The sequence below is a fragment of the Babylonia areolata genome, chromosome 24, assembly GCF_041734735.1.
Source record: "Babylonia areolata isolate BAREFJ2019XMU chromosome 24, ASM4173473v1, whole genome shotgun sequence".
Classification (NCBI taxonomy): domain Eukaryota; kingdom Metazoa; phylum Mollusca; class Gastropoda; order Neogastropoda; family Buccinidae; genus Babylonia; species Babylonia areolata.
The window spans coordinates 15,936,527-15,958,868 of NC_134899.1; the positions used below are offsets into that span (position 1 = coordinate 15,936,527).

Here is a 22,342-nt window from a genome sequence, read left to right on the forward strand (position 1 = left end):
CGCAATAACAGAGTGGTTAAAGCGTTGGACTTTCAATCTGAGGGTCCCGGGTTCGAATCTCGGTAACGGCGCCTGGTGGGTAAAGGGTGGAGTTTTTTCCTATCTCCCAGGCCAACACATATGCAGACCTGCTAGTGCCTGAACCCCCTTTGTGTGTATACGAACGCAGAAGATCAAATACGCACGTTAAAGATCCTGTAATCCATGTCAGCGTTCGACGGGTAATGGAAACAAGAACATACCCAGCATGCACACCCCCGAAAACAGAGTATGGCTGCCTACTTGGCGGGTCATACAGGTAAAAGCCCACTCCTGTACATACGAATGACTGTGGGTGTTGCCGCCCAGGAGCGAAGAAGAAGAAGAATCAGTTTCAGTTTCTCAAGGAAGCGTCACTTCGTTCGGACAAATCTATATAAGCGACACCACATCTGATGCCTGACCAGTACCGTGTGCCAGCGTGCTGGTCAAGCCTTGAATGTATGCATGTATTATTTGTGTATCTGACAGAGCGGATTTTTTTCTTCAGAATTTTGTCAGAGGACAACACTTTTGTTGCCGTGGGTTCTTTTTCAGTGAGCCAAGTGCGTGCTGCCCACGGGACCCCGGTTTGTCGTCTCATCCGAATGACTGGACGCTCAGTTTGATGTTCCCAGTCAAACATGGGAGAAGGGGCGTGACCAGGTTTCGAACCCTGACCCTTACGGACACTGTACAGGTAGATGAGCGTCTTAACCATTCTGCTCCCTTCATCCCGAGTAACGGTTATGGTACTTGATTGCACTTGGTTACTGTTGTATATATGACAACAGTCAATCGAACATTGTTTTCTTACTTACTTACTTATGCCCATCGCTCCCAGTGGAGCATAGGCCATCGACGACCCCTCGACATCGCACTCTGTTCTGGGCTGTTCTGGCCATTCCATTCCAGTCGGTCCCTTGCTGCTTCAGCTCTGCCTCGGTGTCTCGCCTCCAGCTGTTGCGAGGCCGGCCTCTCTTCCTCTTTCCCTGCGGGTTCCAGGTCAGGGCTTGGCGTGTGATGCTGGACGCTGGCTTCCTGACGGTGTGTCCGATCCAGCCCCACTTCCTCCGCAGTATCTGCTTGGCCACTGGTTCCTGTCCCGCTCGCTCCCACAGATCTTCGTTTCGGATCTTCTCCTGCCATCTGATCTTGTAGATGCGCCTCAGACAGGTGTTGAAGAATGTCTGAATCTTCTGCTGCATCGTCTGTGTTGTCCGCCATGTCTCGCATCCGTAGAGCAGAATTGACTTCACATTGGAGTTGAAGATGCGGAGTTTGATTTTCATACTGATTGCTCCAGATGCCCAGATGTTCTTGAGCATGATGAAAGCTGTTCTTGCCTTGCCGATTCTGGCTGTGACGTCTCGGTCCGTGCCTCCCTGTCGGTCAACCACGCTTCCCAAGTTGTTTTCGTTAACACAGAAACAGTATCTCCCGACCTGCTCCACCATTAGATATCCATGTAAAAAATGTAAACATGTCGAGACAGTGTTTCATAGAAATAGTCCAGTTGTAATGTGAACAGTGGTTATCTGAGGCGCCATAGTGAAAATGAATATTGTCGACTTCGAAAGTAGGTTCCGACCATAATTAGTGTGTAGGAAGGAAGGAATTTTTGTTTAATGTCCCGTCACACATATCGGTGATTGAAGACATTTTGTAAAAGTATTTATGAATACATCTGAGTATTATCGGTTAGAAGGGGTGGGAGATGTGGATGAATGGAGGGTTTGGGGAAACTGGGCAAATGAGGGTAAAAATGTGGGTGAAATTTGAAAGAAAAACAAAACAAACAAACAAACACAAAAAAACCCCTCTAAATACAGTTACAGGAAATTACTTAAAGGACTTCGTAAAAGAGAAGTCGTTAAACTGACAAGCGAAACAACTGATAATGAATGCAAAAAGTCAAAAACATCAACGTTCTCAGTCACTTGTGAAGACACACTTTCGTGTACAAAAGGCTTTATCAAGCTACAGTGAAAAATTATATGCTCAATTGTCAGGTTATCAAAGCATATACACTTGACATTAGAACAATACTTGTTCTAATTAGTGTGTGTGTGTGTGTGTGTGTGTGTGTGTGTGTGTGTGTGTGTGTGTGTGTGTGTGTGTGTGTGTGTGTGTGTGTGTGTGTGTGTGTGTGTGTGTGTGTGTGTGTGTGCGTGTGTGTGTGTGTGTGTTTTACAGGCCCAAGACTATACTTTTGAAGATCTTATTATGCCTATGGTGTTTGAGTATCAATACTGGTCAGATCGTGCATATGTGTGTGTGTGTGTGTGTGTGTGTGTGTGTGTGTGTGTGTGTGTGTGTGTGCCGTTGTGTGTGTGTGTGTGTGTGTGTGTGTGTGTGTGTGTGTGCCGTTGTGTGTGTGTGTGTGTGTGTGTGTGTGTGTGTGTGTGTGTATGTGTGTAAGTGTACGTCTGTGTGCATGCACGTGTATGTATGTATGTGAGTGTTTGTTTATGTGCGCATATGATCATTTTGTGCATGTGTTTGCGTGTTCGAGCATCGCGCGCACGCCTGTTTGCAAACGTGTAGGAGCAATAATGTTCTCTTCCACCTGACGTCCTTAGCTAACAGAACCCCCAACCGATGCTGTAAGACCTGGCCATGGACATAGAATATAGTGATGTAAACATATATTATCTCAGTGGACCTGGCACAGCAACATATATACATCCACAGCATCTTCACAAGTGTTCCCGTCCTTCCATGTTCGCCTGACTTGAGAACCCAAGGTTACTATGGTTGACTGGTTTCTTTTTTGTTTGTTTGTTTTTTTGGTGTGTTTTTTTTTCTCTTCTTTTTGATATACCTTTAACCACACGAACATGAACATATGGCTTGACCCCAACTCGTCTTACCTTTTCTTTTTTTGCAGGATAGGTTCCAGACATCTCAGCAACCCGCACCTGGCATTCCGCGTCTCCGTCCTTCCTCCGTTCGTTCAGCTAAGAGGCTGCACAGTGGGGGTGGGGGTGGGGGGAACTCTTGCTTCTTGCCGCGGGACACTGACTTCCAGCAGAACAGGCCGCTGAAGGAACGCCGGCAGCTGTCAGACCTGTCAATGGAGCCGTAAACCAGGACGAGGGAGAAAGTCTGCCACTTCATCATCGACTGCTCGGCTCAGCTCCCGTCTCATATCTGTTGTGTTTACGCGGTATGCGAAGTATGGCAATAAAGTGAAAACAAAACAAAACAAAACAAAAACAAAAGAAACAAACAAACAAAACAAAAACAACAACAAAAAACAAGCAAACAAAAACAAAACAAAAAAACAACCAACCCCTGCCAGGTTGGCAACTAACTCTTCCGAGGGGTTGGAAGATACGTACGGTTGTCGGTGGCTGGTTGTGTGACTCTCTCTCTCTCTGTGAGCTGAGTGGGGGATGTCATAAACTGAGCTGCTTGTTATCGTCCCGCATTTTTGTGTGTCAGAAGAAGAAGAAGAAGAAGAAGAAAGCCAAAACACTGCTTCTGCACACAATACTCTTCTGGCTGCATTTATATCGGCCTAGTTTGCGGTTAGAGAGAGAGAGAGAGAGACGATAGTGCACACTCTTAGCTTGTGATAAAAAATACCAAAAAATACGGTGCAGCCAAACTAGACATGGCATTGTTGAAACAGTCTGTGGTCACTGAAAAAACATAACGTGTCTGAAGAAGAGATGACAGTTCAGACTGAATCTATGCTCTGAATGCAGTGTGTGTAACTGTCGGTTGGGAGTGAAGCGGATCGTGTGCCCACATGCTCACCATAACTGTCGCTGAATAAAGCCCCATGATCACATCCAGACGCAGACTGCACACATGCACACCATAACTGTCGCTGAGTAAAGCCCCATGATCACACTCAAGCATTTAGTGCAGAGGAAGCTTTGTCCACAACTGTTCACGAAATTGTGGAACACTGCAATATCTGATAAGTCTCAAGAACAACAGCTCAGTACGTGTGCGTATGCGAGGTTATATTTACTGTCCTAGCTTTCATCCGCGATCAACAGATATAGGTGGTTGTTCTTTTTTTCTTCTGAATCTAGCCCAAGAGTGTGAATTGTCAAAACGTTTTATGGCTTCGTGTGGAGTCCTTACAACTAGCAGTAATGATGTTGTAATTGCGTAATTCCGTATCGCAATGAACGCCTTTGTACATAGCAATGTCAGTTACTCCAACAGGTCTTCATTGTGCAGGGCTTCACCTTTTCTTTCCTGACTTGATCTGAAATACTGAAATACAAATTATGGCCACGACAAGCATGAGTATTTTAAACCTGACATTTGGTTTTACTTTCCTGTCTATAGAAAAGACTAAACCCTGGGTTCTACCGAGTCGCATCGGCCCTAGTCTGATAGCATAGAAAGACATGGAAATAGAGACATAAATAAACATAGAAATAAAGGTAGGAAGATGGAAAGAAAAGTCGAGTAAATAATCATAGTCTGATAAAAATCACATATCGTTATTTTGCTAATGTTGTTGGTCTTTCCAAGCTCTACTCAGTCTTACATGTCACTTTTTAATCAGTCTTATTTTTGTTGAGTGACATATTATCAATAGTTATATATCTAGGCCTTCAAATAAAGAGTGACATTTACATGAAAGTGACTGCGGTGCTGGCTCTAAAAAAGATATGACTTGAATATCGTCTGATGCGATCCAACTCCATTTTCCTTCCTATTATCGTATTGAAACTCACCAGCTTGCCATCACCTTTGAAGTTTCCTATAACTTTGCTGACATGATCTGTGATCCAAAGCGGCAGTGAATGTGTTCTTCAAGTAAACTCTGACCGTCACAGCTTATGGGAACTCACTTATCATCTTTACCTGGCAACAAACATGAATAATAACAAATTAAAAGAAGCGTAAATCTCAGCAAAATGAAACTGATCTTGATACCTACATTCGTCTCGTTGCTTGAATGATTTCGAAGACAGAAAATAAATCATACAGAGGCCGTAGCTTCCATGTGGGAATGTCGTTGCTCATCGTCAGAACAACAGAATAGAAATACAGTGCTTCACAAGGAGTGGTTTCCGGGACAGAAGAGAAGTTTGAGAATTGACGACACGGAAGTTTACTGCTCATTTTGAGCATCCTGTTCATGTCAGTCCATGAACACCAACACCGAGCAATGGACAACGTTGACAACATTCAACATTCCAGTCATTCACAATCCTACAAAACAAAGTCGAACCAATGCCATGTGTAGCAAAGTGTAAGTAAGAATGGTCAGTCACATCATGGCTCCCGCCATACCCCTCAAGAGGTCGAGATTCAATCAATTATTAACATCAGCATAGTGGCCACAACATTGACCAACAACAACAACAGCAACAACAACAAAAACAAAACAACAAAACAACAAAAAACAAAAAAACAAGATCCGCTGCAACCCCCAACTTCATCACGTGAGAACCACCACCACCAGAGCCCTAACCTCCGTAACACCCACCCCCCTCGCCCCCCCTCCTACACACATACAACCTCTCCTCTCTGCCAACAACGTTCACCCCCCCGTCCCTCCCACCACCACCACCATCATAACACCCCCACCATGGCCATCAACAACAGCAGCAGTACGGCCGTGGAGACTCCGGGCCCAGGCAGCACCCACCTGGAGGCATACTCCGTGGTGCTGTCGGCAGCGTCCCTCCTGCTGGCCACGCTGCTGGGAGGCGGCGGAAGTCTCTCCATCCTTCTGGCGCTCCTCCGCCGTCTCCGAACCCGAGACCGAAGCCGAAGCCGCGGAGCTCCCCGCAACCAGTGCAGCTACACCCTCCTGCTTGTTTTCTTCTTCCTCTGCAGGCGGCCTTGACGTGCTGTGGTCGCCCCTGGAGCTGTTCCACATGCTGGTCTTCCACCACACCCTTCTCCACCCTGCGGAAGACTTCGGCGTGGCCACCTTCGCTGTGTACGTGTTCCTCTGCGCGGGGCTGGGGTTCCTCATCGCGGCGTTCAGCGCCGAGAACGTGCTGAGACTTTCTGGGCGTTTCCGCGGGACCGTGTCCCGAGCGTGGCCTGCCGCGGTGTGCGTGACCCTGTTGCTGGTGTCCCTGCTCACGACCTTGGCCTTCCTGTCGGCCTCGCTTACCGACCTCCGGGAAGAGACCCCCTCCTCAACCTTCCCCTCTGCTTACCTCCACCTGGACTCTCCGTCCTCGGTGGCGCGCGTGTCCATCCTGGGCCTGTTGGTGGTCCTGGTGGTGGCAGCGGTGGTGGTGTTGATGGTGGTGGCCGTGGTAGTGGTGGTGGTGGTGAAGAGGAGGAAGAAGAAGGAGCAGCAGAAGGGGGAGGTGAAGAACTCTGACAGTTACCCGTCGTCCACCGGTGGCTGCAACAACGAGCCTCACCCTCCTTCCCTGCCCCTGCACTTCCTCCTCAGGCAGGCGGAAGGGGCTGCGTCCAGCGAGGCGGTGGACACTGGGGCTGCTTCACCCCTCTCCCTGGACGTCACGCTGCCGAGCTTGGCTCTCAAGGGCCGCAACTCTCCCAGAGGAGGAGGCGACTTTTCTGCCGATTCCGGTGGTCTACGAGGGCCTTCCATGCTCGGTGTCAACATGGCTCAGGTAGGGGAATGTGTGTCGTCTGTCCTTTTGAGTCTGTCTGTCTGTCCGTCTGTCTCTGTCTCTCTGTCTCTCTCTGTGTGTGTGTGTGTGTGTGTGTGTGTGTGTGTGTGTGTGTGTGTGTGTGTGTGTAGTTTTCACTCTGTTTCTGCCTCTCTGTCTGTCCATGTCTCCGTCTCTTTCTCTGTCTATGAATCTCTCTCTCTCTCACCCCTCTCTCTCTCTCTCTCTCTCTCTCCCTCTCTTCCTCTCTCTGTCTCCCTGTCTGCCTGTCTCCGTGTCTGAATGTCTGTACCTCTATCTTTCGCTCTCTCTAACACTCACCTCACCTCATCTACGCCAATTGCCCCTCCTGGGGTACAGGCCGCCAAGAAGTATTCCCCAGCCGTCCCGGTCCTGTGCCAGTCGCTCCAGCTGTCCCCAGGTGCGGCCTGTCCTCTTGATGCCTGTTTTCAGATCACGGCGCCACATAATTATTTCGTGAACGTCCTCTTTTACTTTTACATTGCGTGATCCAGCCGAAGGCTTGCCTTGTAGTGCTGGATGCAGGATTGCGGGGCGTGTTTCTCACACTGGCAACTTACAATTTGTACTTGTTTTCTGTCCAGTCTTAATTAATATCTGTCACTCCTGGTGTATCGAAACACACTGATGGTATTCTCACTGACACTGGGCGTCTGGGGATTTCACTCCACTCTAACCCTAAGATTACGAAGAGCTCGGCTGTTCAACCAGTTGAACTATCAACGTCATGCAAGTTGTCTCCACAAAATCTTTCAGCTGTCGAATTCTGTCTTCTTCTTCTTCTACTTCTTCTTCTTCTTCTTTCCTTCTTCTTTTTTTCTTTCTTTCTTCGCCTTTTCCCTCAACACACACTTTTTCCTCCTCCTAAAGCCCAGCCCTACCCCGGTTCCACATTCACCCCCTCCCCCCTCTTCCCACCGGTTTTCAACCCCTAGCCCCCCCGTACCCCCTTTTCACACCCTCGTCATGCTCCGCATACAGAAAAAAACCGGAAAGTGGCGATCCTTTATTTCTACATGTCTTGGGAAAGAATGCTGAGTCAAAGAGAAGAGAATTCCTTGCGGCCCTGCTGAACTTGCTGTGCGATGGTAGGCACGTGGAACACGTCTGTTGGTGGCCACTCCAGAGGTCAGACAGGAGAGAATGAAGATCTTCGTCTTCCTCTCTTCCTGTCCCTCCTTCCCCTCGTCCACCACCACCACCACCACCACCACCTTCTTCTTCTCCTCCTCCTGCTTCTTCTTCTTCTTCTTCTTCTGGGTTCGAAGGCTAGTACTCACGCCTTTACTTGTATGTACTGACTGTGCAGGCCCGTTTTACTCCACCAAGTAGGCAGCCATTATTATACTCCGTTTTCTTAGGGTTTGCATACTGCTGCATATGATCTTGTTTTCCAAAACCCACTGAACGCTGACATGGATTACGGGTTCTTTTACGTGCGCATTTTATCATTTAGGAGATATAGAAATAGTCATAATAACCCACCAGGCGCCGCGACAGAGATTTGAAGCAAGCACCCCCAGAATAAAAACCCAGCGCTTTAATAATCCAGGCTGTTGCGCTCGTCGAAATGGGGATCTCAGTTACCATTGTTAGAGAAAATACGCATTCCAATCAGTAGTATATTTATTACAAAGACAGTAGTTTTGTCCATCAGACTTTGGGAGTGCAATGGGAGGAGATGGAATCAGTAGACAGAGAGGGGCGTGTGTGCTCTCATCATGTCTTATCATGTGTTGTGACGCGGTAAAACCCCCCAACAAAAACCCAAAACGGGGAGGGGGGAGCAGATGCCTGACTTACTACATATAGATCCAATGCACTGGTCACGGTGTAAGCAGACAAGGCAAGGCAAGACAAGGCAAAGGCAAGGCAAGGCGAGGCAAAGCTAGGCAAGGCAAGGTAATGCAAGGCAAGGCAAGGAGTTGATTTCGCGTGCCCCTTGGGGGAATTGAAACATTACGTACATTCATCGTTTACACACATCCCGTAAATAAAACGAGTGATCTCAAAAACAAGAAATAGGCTCATTCGTTCAGTCACTCAGTATATACGTTGACAAGTACTATTTCACTCTTAATACAAAACAAAACAAAAAAATTCATGTCAATAGACAAAACATCAATGAAAAGAACTACGTATAGCAGAAACAAAGGATATAAATTTTAACAGTATTCTTTTTCCCCCCAGACAACAGTAAGTAGAATCTAATGGAGTTTGGGCGGATTCCATGATATCTAGATAAACATTTTTGTCTGATGCTTTCAAGAAAAGGGCACACAAACAAATAATGAAACTCATCAGCAATGCGCAATGTCGTTTGTGGAGCATTTATCACAGACTCTTTCATTTCTGGGTAAATTGCCAAACGCTGGCAAACTGGTTGCTCTAAACTTTGCTAACTCAATTACACGATTATTTGGTAACACTGTAAAATAAGCATATTGAACAAAGTTTGGTTTAAACATTCTGTAATTGATATACACGGTATCGTTATCGACATGTCTAAATCGATCTTGCAAAAACTTATCTTTTAAACAACGTTTTACTTTCTCTTTGAACCATGTAGGATGTACATCAAAACTGTGCTGGTTCAACCAGAAACAACTGAATCCAGTTTCATTGAAAACAGTCTGAATACTTTTCAAGTATTGGTTCCGATGTACGTTATTACTGTATAAATTGAAGAGACATCTAAAAAAATCAGAAGACAGTTTTGACGTCCTTTGGTTTGTAGCGAGCCAAAACCAAAACACTAGCATTTTGGTTCTAACAGAGACAGACACGGGGAATTTACCCACATTTCACCCTCATTTGCCCAGTTTCCCCCAACCCTCCATTCATTCACATCTCCCACCCCTTCTAAACGATAATACTCAAATGTATTCATAAATACTTTAACAAAATGTCTTCAATCACCGATATGTGTGACGGGACATTAAACAAAATTCCCCCACGGGGAATTTACAAGTTTCGCCAAAAACCATAAATGATGGAGTGGATTGTCTTAGTTTTAGAACTAGTTTATAAAATTTTGATTGCAATTTTTACACGTGTCGGATATATCACGCCCCCCCCCCCCACCCCCCGCCCCACAAAATTTCGCAACCCCATATGTAAGTATAGAAAGAACTGTTTTATCAAATAAATCAATAATTAGATCGACAGGAAGATTCAGTTGGCTAGTCTTCCTCAGCAATGTAAATGCTTCTCTTGAAGCACGATCATATAAATCACGCTGGGCAACTAGCAAAAACCAGTGGAAATTGATGAATCATCCACATACAAAAAGGGAGAGAGAAGGTGGAAACAGGACATCAGTCACAGGTGCTGCTCTCTCTCTCTCTCTCTCTCTCTCTCTGTATGTATGTATATATATGTATATATATATATATATATATCCCTCTGTCTGTCTGTCTGTCTGTCTGTCTGTCTGTCTGTCTCTCTCTCTCTCTCTCTCTCTCTCTCTCTCTCTCTCTCTCTCTCTGTGATATACATATACGTATTTGTCAGTCCAAAACGTTCGTCATCAGTCACATGTATTGAGGTGATTTTGCCGCTCGTTGGAGTGAAAACTTCACTGCCTTTTCCAGCTGCCACGGAACTTGCAACCACCAAATGAATGTCATTTTGTTCTTTCAATAGAGCTTACCGAACCACCACCAAACACCTTTATGTTATGTTTCTTTCTTTGAACACGCTCTGGCCGCCTTCTTTCAGAGCTTTTGGAACCACAACCAGCCCATGGTTGCAATTTTTCTTATGGCATAGACTTTTTGTGTGTGTGAATACTTATTTTTGCGATCCCCAGATTTTTCGTCAAAGAAAAACGAAAGATGAAAGGTCATCCTCTCTGTCTGTTTCCTTCAGCGCCGGGGAGACTAGAAACTAAATAGCTTAGGCTTGTGGGTTGGACTCTCGTGAGTAATGACGAGAGCTACTTGGCGTCTGAAGAACTCTTCAATGAAAGAGGAGACAGAGAGACATCAATGAAGAAAAGCGCCGGCCAGGCTGACATTTCAGGTCTAGTTCCATGACTTTTAATTTTCTTCTCCAGCAGACGGGAGTGTTGCAATAGATGAACTGTGCTTCAGTAAACTGTCTTGACTCGGGAGGATAAAACGGAAGAAGAAAGAAAGAAAGACAGAAAGACAGAAAGAAAAAAGGGAAACCCAACGCCGTGACGTTTTCCTTTCAGTAAATTGTTTGCATTTCTCAGATGACTTTATTGTGGAGGGTAGCATTTCTCACATTACTTTATTATGAAGCGAACCAAATCCATATCACCTGCATTATTTTTTTTTTCAAAGCTAGAATGCTGATATTGGTGAATGCTCCTTCAACTGTCAAACGGCTGGAATATAAATCATTGCTTCAGTAAACAACTAATGACATTTGCTTCACGAAATTAATCTTCTTGTTTGTCCTTTACGTCTTATTTTTTAGTGCTTCTGCTTATCAGTGTATGATTCTATTTTGCTTTCAGTGTCACACACACACACACACACACACACACACACAGCGAGCGCGCACGCGCGCAAACCAATGAGGTCAGGATAGACCTCTGGAATGCAACATTTGATTAACTTGGAGTGTCTTACAATCAACCAGAGCCGGACATTGACAAGCATTGTGGTAGATGTGTCTTTCTTTCTTTGTTTTCTTTTCTTCTTCTTCTGCTTCAACTTCTCTTTTCTTCCCAAAGTTTTGTTCGTTTCATTAATTCATCAATTCATTCATTCATTCATTCATTCATTCATACTACCTTTCAGTTTCTTTTTTTTTTCCAATTTGAAAGAAAGAAAACTTTGAATGCACTTGCAACTGTTGCAGTTGTTAACTGTTTTGGACGCTTTTATACGATACAAACTGCATTCGACGAACTCCTACTACATGGATAAAACCACATGAATACAGTATCAGGTAAAACATTGGCAGCTTTGATTGGAGACCTCAAACTGGGAAATATAGAAGAGCTCCTGTGAGACTTGTCGAGCGCAGTGGCGTGCGCGCACCCCCCCCCCTCACACACACACACACACACACACACACACACACACACACACACACACACACACACAGGCAACTGTGGCATTTTGTGAGTCCGACGCCGACTCCTGGCCAGTACTGAATGTGCTGCAGGCTGAAATGGGAAGACTGGAACCACATGGTCATGGGTCATCCACTACACGGATGTGACTTTGGGAGTGTTTCTCAAATCGCCTGACCAGCACTGCAGGTGTCTGTATCTCGCGGGCCTGGCTGACACCTGGAATACGTTATGAGAGGAGGCTGAGAATACAGGCTTGTCAGGTGGTCCAAAACCTAAAAGGGTTTCCACAGCGGCATGGTCCATCATCCTCATCAATCGTTCTATAGAAACAAACGATAAAAAGAAAGAAAGAAAGAAAAAAAAAACAAAAAAAACACCCAAATTCTCTAGCTTTTCATGCACTGCTCTCATGGTGATCTCATTTTGCAAGGTGTTTTTTTTTTTCCAAAATCTTTATTTATTCATATTTTGCATTGCATTTTTATTCATACCTACCTACCTTCTTACCTACCTACCTAACTACCTACCTACCTACATACATACATACACACACAGGAAAGAATAGGACAAATCAACAACCCCCCACACACACACACAATTAAACAAAAACACAAAAATTACACAGTTTAAAAAAAAAAAGAAGGTAATTTAATGTGACACCGTGGTAACGCGATTATTGTCTTCAGTAGAGTGCGTTGTAGGTATTGTCAGGTGTATCTCGAATGAGAACAGTCATTACTGAACACCGCCCAGTTGGAATGCAGGGATTCCTCTTGCGTGTGACCCTATGACGGCCTGAAACTGCTAGCTCCTTGTGGACTTACGCCCGCACTTGTGACTGTGGCATATCAGTCTGTCTGTGACTGAATAGTGACGATAGGACAACATCGACAACAACAAAACAAAAACAAATAAAAAATAATAAAATAATAATAAAAAGGGGGGGGGGGGAGAGAGAGAGAGAGAGAGAGAGAGAGAGAGAGAGAGAGAGAGAGAGAGAGAGAGAGAGAGAGAGAGAGAGAGACAGAGAACGAGGCAGTTTGTTTGCAGCTGTCTGGATGAGTTGATCAATCGCCTGGTTGATGGTTATAGGTTGAAATATATTATAGGGCATGGTTTCAAATTTGACATCGCGTTCATTGCTTCCTCCTTGATAACTGATTAAACAAACGAACAAATAAATAAGTAAATGAACAATTAAACTAACAAACACATGAATGAATGAATGAATGAATGAATAGATAGATAGATAGATGAATGAATGGATCAATGAATGAATGAATAGATAGATAAACAAATAAATAAATGAATAGATAAAAACAAATAATAAATTGAATGAATGAATATATGGATGAATTAATGAATGAATGAATAAAGAAAGAAATAGATAAATAAATCGATAAATGAATTAATAGATAAATAAACAAATAAATAAATAAATAATCAATCAAAACAATGAATCAAAATACTGCTTTTTAATTTTTTGTATTAAACTTCCATTCTGTCTTCAAGGTGCTGGCGAGACGCCGTCACGTAAATCAATAAATAGATAAACAAACAAACAAATAAATAAATAATCAATCAAGATAATTAAACAACAACAACAACAACAACAAACAAAAAAAACCTGTTTTTTTTCTTTCTTTCTTTTTTTTTTTTTTTTTTTAACTCTTCTTTGTCTGTTGTTCCAGGTGCTAGGAAGACGCCGCCACACCATCTGCCAGATGGGCGACTCGGGCCCCTCCCCTGCGGACCCCCCAGCGCCGCCCAGGTCCAAGCAGTACAGCTACGTGCGCAAGTTCTCCGTGGACATCTCGGCCCTGCAGGCCCAGCTGTCCAATCCCAAGCTCCACAAGGACGACGTTCCTTTCCAGTCCGACCAGGACCTGACCCAAAGGAAGCAGACCCTCTCCAAAGGATCTGAGGCCGCCGCCGCTGCCAGGCCTCTCCTGCCCCTGATGGACTTGGGTCGCGGCGTTGTTGGCAAAGCGGCGTCGTCATCGGCGTCGTCTATGGGAGGAGGAGGAGGAGGAGGAGGAAGTCCTCTGGCTCTGAAGTCAACAGAACCGGAGGAGGAGGTAGGAGGAGATCCTGAAAGCCCCAAAGTCCCTCTCCTTCCTCCTCCTCCTCCCCCTGCTGCTCATCCTCCTGTCATCACTGTCTCTGAGGAGGCGAAGGAAGGAGAAGAAGAAGAAGAAGAAGAAGAAGAAGGGAGGGCTGCAGAGAAGGTGGAGGACAAAAAAGAGGAAAAGGATCAGCAGGAGGAGGAAGAGGAGGAGAAGAAGAATAAGGTGGAAAAGAAAGCGGACGAAGACCATTCCGGCTTCACCAACTCTGTCAGCAGACCACCCCAGTACTCCCCCATCACCAACAAAGACGAGCTGACCAGCATTCCAAAACTGCCAATCACCCAGCCTGTGAACGAAGAAGATGAAGAGGAAGAGGAGGAAGAAGAAGAAGAAGAAGCAGAGGAAGAAGAGGAGATGGAGAAGGGGCACGGAAGAAAAGAAAGCGGTCGCCCCCATCTTGCAGAAGGAGAAGGAGAAGAAGAAGACTCCACCAGCTCCGACAGCGCCAGGGACAACAACAGCAACGACTTCGTCAAGATGACCTTGATGATGGCCTTGACCTTCGTCCTGTGCACTTTCCCCTTGCTGGTGCTGGAGGCCGCGAAAGGCAGAGTGCACGCGCACACTTACGTCAACGTCGGCACGTGCCTGCGCGCGCTCTCCAGCATCCAGACCATCGTCTACCCGCACGTGGTGCTGTGCATGGACCGTGCGGTCCGCAGGGCAGTGCGGCAGCTGAGGAGGTCTGGAATCTGCTGTCACGGTGGTGGTGGTGGTAGCAGTACCTCCTGGGGCTGCCTGCATCATCCCCGCCGCTCTGGTCAGCAGCAGCAACACCAGCATCATCAGGAGGCGTCTAGTTCCAGTCAGGTGTGAGGAGGATGGCCGTGGTCAAACAACTCTGTTACAGTCCTCCTACAACATGTGTGTTCGGGAAAAAGAGGTGGGGATGTGTGGGGTAGGGGGTGGGGGATTGGGGGTTGCGGGGGGAGGGGATGGGACGCGAACATTTGGGTGTGAGGTTGGGATGAGGGGGGGTTGGTGGGTAGGGCCTGTAACGGTATTTAATCAGACAAAAAATCAGTTATTAATATGTGTGCCGATCCAGGACAATTATCGTGACTGCCACTCACCTACTGAACACACACACACACACACACAGAGGCACACACACACACACACACACACACACACACACACAGAGGCGCGCGCGCACACACACACACGCACACACACACACACACACACACACACATACACACATCCACCTCCCACCCCACCCCACCCCACCCACACACACTAATACTGGGAACAACTAGTCTTCAGCTCAGTGCTGCAGAGACAAAAGCTGTGATTGGTACTGACCGGTACAATGTGGTCACCTTGGCGCAAAACCTGATCATTGTAAAGTGTTGAAAATTCTGTTGTTGAAAGTCGACCCAAAGATGTGTTGTTACGTTTGGAATGTTTCACAAACGTCATCGTCGTATTCATCATCGTCATTATTATCATAGTCATTGAGGGAGTGTGAAGTTGGGTGTTGAATGTTGTCCCCCGCAAAAGAAAAAAAATCCCACTCGTCAGTTTTACATCATATATTCAGCAATATCGTGGTCGTCGTTGTCACTATCATCGTCATCACTATCGTCATCATCATCATCATCATCATTATCATTACCAACGTCACCATCACCATCGTCATCGTGATCTCACCATCGTCGTTATCATCATGAGCTTCATCATCGTCGTCGTTGTCATAGTCGATCTCATTCTCGTCACTGTCACCACCACTACCACTCATCATCACCACCACCACCTAGAACCTCTATCATAATCGTCTTCATCAGTACGGTCGTGGTCGTCGTCGTGGTCATTGTTACCACCACCATCTTCATCATTTCTTGTTCAAAGCTAATTTCCTATTCAGGCAATGATAATTCACCATGTTGCCCAGCCATGAAAAGTAGGAATGCATTCAGTGAACAGCTGTGCAAGCCACTGTGACTCGTCTGTTACGTCATACAATGACCCCCCCCCTCCCCCCCCCCCCCCCCCATCCTGCAATGCTCCCCCCCCCCCCCTTAACCCCCAACGGAAGTACTTCCGGAAGTAAACAAACAGTAAAGAGTGGTAACTCTCTCCGTTCACAAGGTACACAACTTCAAGTCAATCCTACCAGTCCAGCAAGCACACACATAAATAAAAGATACATTGGAACAAACCCAGACGCTTCCCTTCAAAAAAAGGACGGTCCGGGACTGCCCTTATACCAATCATCTGATTTGTGTACACAGAAGCAATGTGGAGTGATGGCCTAGAGGTAACGCGTCCGCATAGGAATCAAGAAAATCTGAGCGTGCTGGTTCGAATCACGGCTCAGCCGCCGATATTTTCTCCCCCTCCACTAGACCTTGAGTTGTGGTCCAGACGCAAAAAGAAGAAAAAAGAAAAGAAAAGAAAGAGTGCACGCAGGAAAAAAAATACAGAAAAGGGTGGCGCTGTATTTTAGCGGCGCGCTCTCCCTGGGGAGAGCAGCCTGAATTTCACACAGAGAAATCTGTTGTGGTAAAAAGAAATATAAATACAAATACAAATATAGAAAAAAAAAAGTGCCAGCACAGATTAGCTATCTATTCGAGACTGGCATAGCCTTTTCAATCGGAATATGCTACACAGATTATACAGATAATTCAGAACAAACACATGGTTGCTTCGTTGGGTGTGTGACCCCGCAATATGGAATAATTATGAACTTCCGGAAGTACTTTGTGTTCATGTCACAGAGTTCTTCCTTGGGAGCACACTTCTGACTGCACACAGATGTACACTTCTGAGCATGGATTGACCACCGGGAGTAACTCCATCGCAAGCTCAGCAATACCTCCCTCTCCCTCCCTCCATCCTCTCGACACCTTATCCCCTTCATCCCCACCCGACGCCCCCCTTCCACCCCCCCCCCACCCCTCCGCCCGTTCATCTTTGTCACCATCTTTGTTAATCGTTATATGTGTATACACACGTTCACGCGTGCGCGTCAATACCCGGATTGATGTGTGTGTGTTCGTGTGTGCGTGAACGCGCGCTACACAAGACGTTTACTGACAGCTGTTTCCGGTGCGTTCAGCATCATTTTACATTGTTCTAGATTTTCTTTGCACGCGAATGAAAAATGTTCATGCAGCCGCTCAGAAAGCAAGTGACGGAATACTGGGCAAGCCAATACTTACTTTCACGTACCAGTTAGATACATTGGACTCATTGGAATATAACGTATACTGTCATCACGCTTATCCCGCTGCTCATTGGAATATAACGTGTAATATCGCCACGCTAATCCCGCTGAAATATCAGTTTCAAACTCGACATGGTGTAATCTATATGCGACACAACTTACTACACGTTCGACAGACTGATTCATTCATACAAATATGACACGTTATTTTAACAGCAATCGAAAATTCGACACACATTCCAAAGATAGAAACTTACAAATCAGACACATATGCTATTCCATTGGCATCTCTCTCTCTCTCTCTCTCTCTCTCTCTCTCTCTATATATATATATATATATATATATATATATATATATATATATATATATATATATATATATATATATATATATCTTATACATCAGAAAGTTGTGCAGGAGAAGACAAGAACAATAATACGTTTACTAAGCAACCGCGCAACACAACTCACCTGTTGTCAAGTGTCTGTCTTCCTGGCGCTGTGTGCATGGAGCGCGAAATTAGCAAGAACAGAATAGAGGGGAGAAAGGGATCATAATAAAGAACGGAATAACCTACTACTTACCTCCACACTCATTCTCACCTTTCTTTCTCACGGAGACTACAGTCTGTGCAGCTGACAATGAAGTGATGATTGGCGAGTCTGGTAAGATCTACACGGGCACATGGACTAAGGTTGGTTGGAGCCTTGTAACTGGTTACCTCTGTGGAGAAGGTCCTATTTTCACTCCAGTTTTTTTGGGTTTTTTCTTCTTCTTCTTCTTTCTTTCTTTCTTTCTTTCTGTCTTTCAGTAGCATTGCGCGGAACGTTATGACCGGGTTTCCTTGAAATTCTATAGGCGTATCGGCCATAAGCCAAGAAAATTAAATTAAAAAATGTTGGTGTTGGTGATTCCGATCGGGTTCTTCACCACCGGAAGAGAGGTCGAAACGTAACAGTGTAACACACACAAGAAAGTTTTTAACCCTGAACACAATAAAATTCATTCCAGGTTCTGACGGCATGTATTCACAAGATATCAAAATTAATCACACTATTATCCGAGGCAAAAGATTCATTATGGTGAAATAATCATTATTACTATTCAGCATCGGTGGAAATACATATACACTTTGGCGAGCGTACCCTTCAGTTCTTTAAAGCATTATTCATTTGTGCAATACACTACGGATAACCTGAGGTCACAAGGTTATAACAGTGACCAGTACCAATCAGAACACGGGATTCACGAGGTGAAAGGTTGTGTGATTCGATACTTACTCCGAGATAAGTGTTGATGAGGTGGTTGGCTTTTTTTTTATTCATTCAAACAATAATCATATCCATTATTCTGATGGAACAGTGCAATGTTTGTTGTCTCTTCCCCTCCCCCCACCCCTCACCCCTCCCTCCCACCCCTACAACCTACTTGTGTCTGTGTGGTATACAATGTATTTACACGTCGGTTTGATGGTATGTAGTTTCTGTTCAAAAGTAGTTGGGAAATGATTGTACTTGGAGATTATGTTTTCAGAAATTTATCAATGTATACCATTATCCAAGAGACAGGATTCATTCGTCTAAAAAAAAAAAAAAATAGAAAAAAAAAAAGGATACTACTTTTCAGTGAATATTTATTTATTTATTTATTTATTTATTTATTTGTTTGTTTACTAAAAGAAATAAATTATTTCAGATTTTTTTTCTGAAATAATTTGTTTCGTTTTCTGCTTGTTGGCTGGTTGTTTTGTGTGTGTTGGATATTCCCTTGTTTGGGCATTAAATAAAAGATTGAATAAAAAAGATACATGGGTCTGTCAATGGCAGTTAACTGTTTAGCGCATTGGATGTACTAAACGTTTCATTTGTACTAAACGTTTCATTTGTCTATCTGTCTATCTCATATCTATCTATCTGTCTATCTATCTATCTATCTATTTTGTTTGTCTTTCTGTCTGTTTTTCTGTCTATTTTTTTTTCTCTGTCTATCTCCATTTTGAATTATATGACATTTGAAACAACCAAAAGGTGAACGGTTATGCATATCTGTCTATCTGCTTATTCATTTATTTGTTCAGTTATTCAGTTATTTATTTATTTATTTACCCTCTCTCTCTCTATCTGTCTATATCCCTCTCCCCCTCTCTCTCTGTCTGTCAGTATATATGTCTTTCTTTTGCATTCTCTTTCTCTCTCAGTTTCTCTCCGTGTGTGCGTGTATGTATGTATGTATGTGTGTGTGTGTGTGTGTGTGTGTGTGTGTGTGTGTGTGTGTGTGTGTGTGTGTGTGTGCGCGCGCGCGCGCGTGTGTGTGTGTGTGTCTGTGTGAAACCATTGGAGTGTTGCGTGAGCGATGTGAACAAAATTATTTTTGTCAACATTTAATTCTCTCTCTCTCTCTCTCTGTCTCTCTCCGTCTCTCTCTCTTGCCTTCTCTCTCTGTGTCTCTGTGTCTCTGTCTCTCTGTCTGTCTGTCTGTCTCTCGCTCTCTCTCTCTCTTGTTTTCAACATAAGTATTTATGCTTATGTTTGAGCATGCGTGTGTAATTTTGATGATGTTGCTGCTGTTAATATTTTGGCTCTCACTTTTTTTTTTCTTTTTCACCTTCAATTTTCTTTGCCCGAAGGGCTGGATGTAAATAAGTAGGCTATATTGTACCTATACCTATTCCTTTACACCCTATCAAAATAGAAAATCATTCGTTTGCTCTTTCTGTCTCTGTCTGTCTGTCTCTTTTTCTTCATCTACCTATCTTTCTCTGTCTGTCTATCTGTCTGTCTGTCTGTCTCTCTTTTTCTCTTTCTCTCTCTCCCTTCTCTCTCTCTCTCCACCTCCCTCCTTCTCTCTCTCTCTCTCTGTCCACCATCTCTGTCACTCTCCCTCCTCTCTCTCTGTCTCCCTCCATCCCTCTCTCTCTCTCTGGTTCTCATTCTCTCCCTCTCTCTGTCTCCCTCTCCCTCCCCACCCCCACCTCTCTCTCTCTGAGGCTCTCATTCTCTCTCTCTCTCTCTCCCCGTCCTTCCCTCTTTCTCTGTCTGTCATTCTCTCCCTCCATCTCTCTCTCTGTCTCTGTCTCTCTCTGTCTCTCTCTCTCTTCCCAGTGACATTATACCCTGTGATTTACGACATCCACTGTCTGGATAAACACTCCAAAGACAGCTGTCACGACCATCCTGAATCGAAGACAACATGCCTGCAAGTAGATGTATTTCCAACCACTGTTGTAGCTCCCCCCCAACCCCCTCGCCAACCCCCGCCCCCCCTTTCCCCCCCACACGCACACAAATAAAAGAAATGTGCAATACATATAACCTAAAATAAAGTACATTCATTGCTGAAACTAATAATAAATGAATGAATGAATCAAGAGAAGAAGAACAACAACAACAATAACAACGAGTAGAACAAGAAGAATTATGATAATCACATGTATAACAATAACATTAACAATACTGCAAATGTATCAGACAACATCAGAATAGTCAATCATTTAAAACAAACTCACAAAAAGTACTCTGAATAAATAGGCTAATATATGTAACCTGAAATAAAGTGCTACATTGCTAAAAAAAAAAAAATAAAAAAAAAAAATCTCATCATCATGACTCACAGAAGACCCTAGCCTTTCTGTTTGTTTTCTTCTTTCATACCAGACATAGGTATCGACCAGGTGACAGAATGTTAAAATTTGAAACAGACTGGTATTGACTGAAGTCCGTTCTTGGCGGTTTCTCACATTTTGTACATGAATTATTTACAAGCAGGCAAATACAGACTCTAAAGTGTTGGTTCTTGTCACAAATGAAAGAAAAATATATGACATCGTGGCCCGTTGCTGTTATCGGTCATGCTTGTGCACACTCATGAACGTGCGCTCCCGCGACTTGCGCCCGCACACACACACACACACACACACACACACACACACACACACACACACACACAAGTGTGAGACGGGGAGGATGGTGGTGGGGGGGGGTGAGTCAGAGGAGAGAGGGATAGAGACAGAGACAGGGAGGGAGAGACAGAGATAGGGCCAGAGAGGGAGACAGACTCCGAGACAGAGGGCAGACAGAGAGAGAGAGAGAGAGAGAGAGAGAGAGAGAGAGACACCGGCAGCCAATTACACACACACACACACACACACACACACACACACACACACACACACACACACACACACACACCATTCATAAAGACAGAGACAGACAGACATATGCACACAGACAGTATACAGAGAAATACAGGGACACACACACACACACACACACACACACACACACACACACACACACACACACACACACCATTCATAAAGACAGAGACAGACAGACATATGCACACAGACAGTATACAGAGAAATACAGGGCCACACACACACACACACACACACACACACACACACACACACACACACACACATATATATATATATATATATTGGTTCTTGTCACAAATGAAAGAAAAATATATGACATCGTGGCCCGTTGCTGTTATCGGTCATGCTTGTGCGCACTCATGAACGTGCGCTCCCGCGACTTGCGCCTGCACACACACACACACACACACACACATATATATATATATATATATATATATATATATATATATATACACATACACACACGCGCGCGCGCGCGCACACACACACATACACACACACACACACACACACACACACACACACACACACACCATACAGAAAGACAGAGACAGACAGACATACAGGCACACAGACAGTCTTCACAGAGATAGAGGGCGACAGTGACATACACACACACACACACACACAGGGGTTTGTTATCGTCAAAAAGCTGTTTCGCAATCTTTCTCTGGCACTGAGAGAGAGAGAGACTAGTTCGCAGTTTATTGACGGATGGACTGGTGCAACGTGACACCAGTGTGATGATGTATCATCAGCCCAGATAACATCCACGCGGCATCACCATACTCCTCCTCCTGCTGCTTTCAACCTTGACACTACTGACCGATGCTGTTTTGAGAGAGATAGGACAACAACAGCAACAAAAAAAAAAAAAAAAAAAAAAAAAAAAAAAAAAAAAAAAAAGGAAAGAAAGAAAGGAAAACACACACACACACACACACACACACACACACACACACACACACACACACACACACACACACACACACACACACACACACACACACACACACACACACACAAGAAGAAGAAGCATGATCCGTTATTCTACATTTCACTGATAATTGTGTTGTATTGCCAGTATTGTATTGTATATCGTAGTGTAGTGTAGTGGCTACTTGCGCTGTATTGCATTGTATTACATTGTATTGCTTGGCATTGCGTTATATTGTATTGTATTGTGCTGAATTATATATTGTATGGTA

At 44.6% G+C, this 22,342-nt stretch overlaps 1 protein-coding gene and 1 long non-coding RNA gene across 2 annotated transcripts in view; both read left to right on the plus strand.

Moving 5' to 3' along the window:
• LOC143298842 (uncharacterized) overlaps positions 1 to 5,532 on the plus strand; it is a 16,243-nt gene extending 10,711 nt beyond the window's left edge. Inside the window, exons 2-3 of the long non-coding RNA XR_013057438.1 lie at positions 2,909 to 3,917; positions 3,993 to 5,532. This is a non-coding gene — a long non-coding RNA (uncharacterized LOC143298842). The remainder of the gene's footprint in view (positions 1 to 2,908; positions 3,918 to 3,992) is intronic.
• Positions 5,533 to 5,584: 52 nt separating this feature from the next.
• Positions 5,585 to 14,673, plus strand: LOC143298568 (uncharacterized). Its single transcript, XM_076611447.1, has 3 exons — positions 5,585 to 5,662; positions 5,706 to 6,596; positions 13,362 to 14,673. Exons 1-3 carry the CDS (start codon positions 5,585 to 5,587, stop codon positions 14,613 to 14,615), a joined length of 2,223 nt encoding a protein of 740 aa, XP_076467562.1. The 3' UTR covers positions 14,616 to 14,673.
• Positions 14,674 to 22,342: the final 7,669 nt, after the last annotated feature.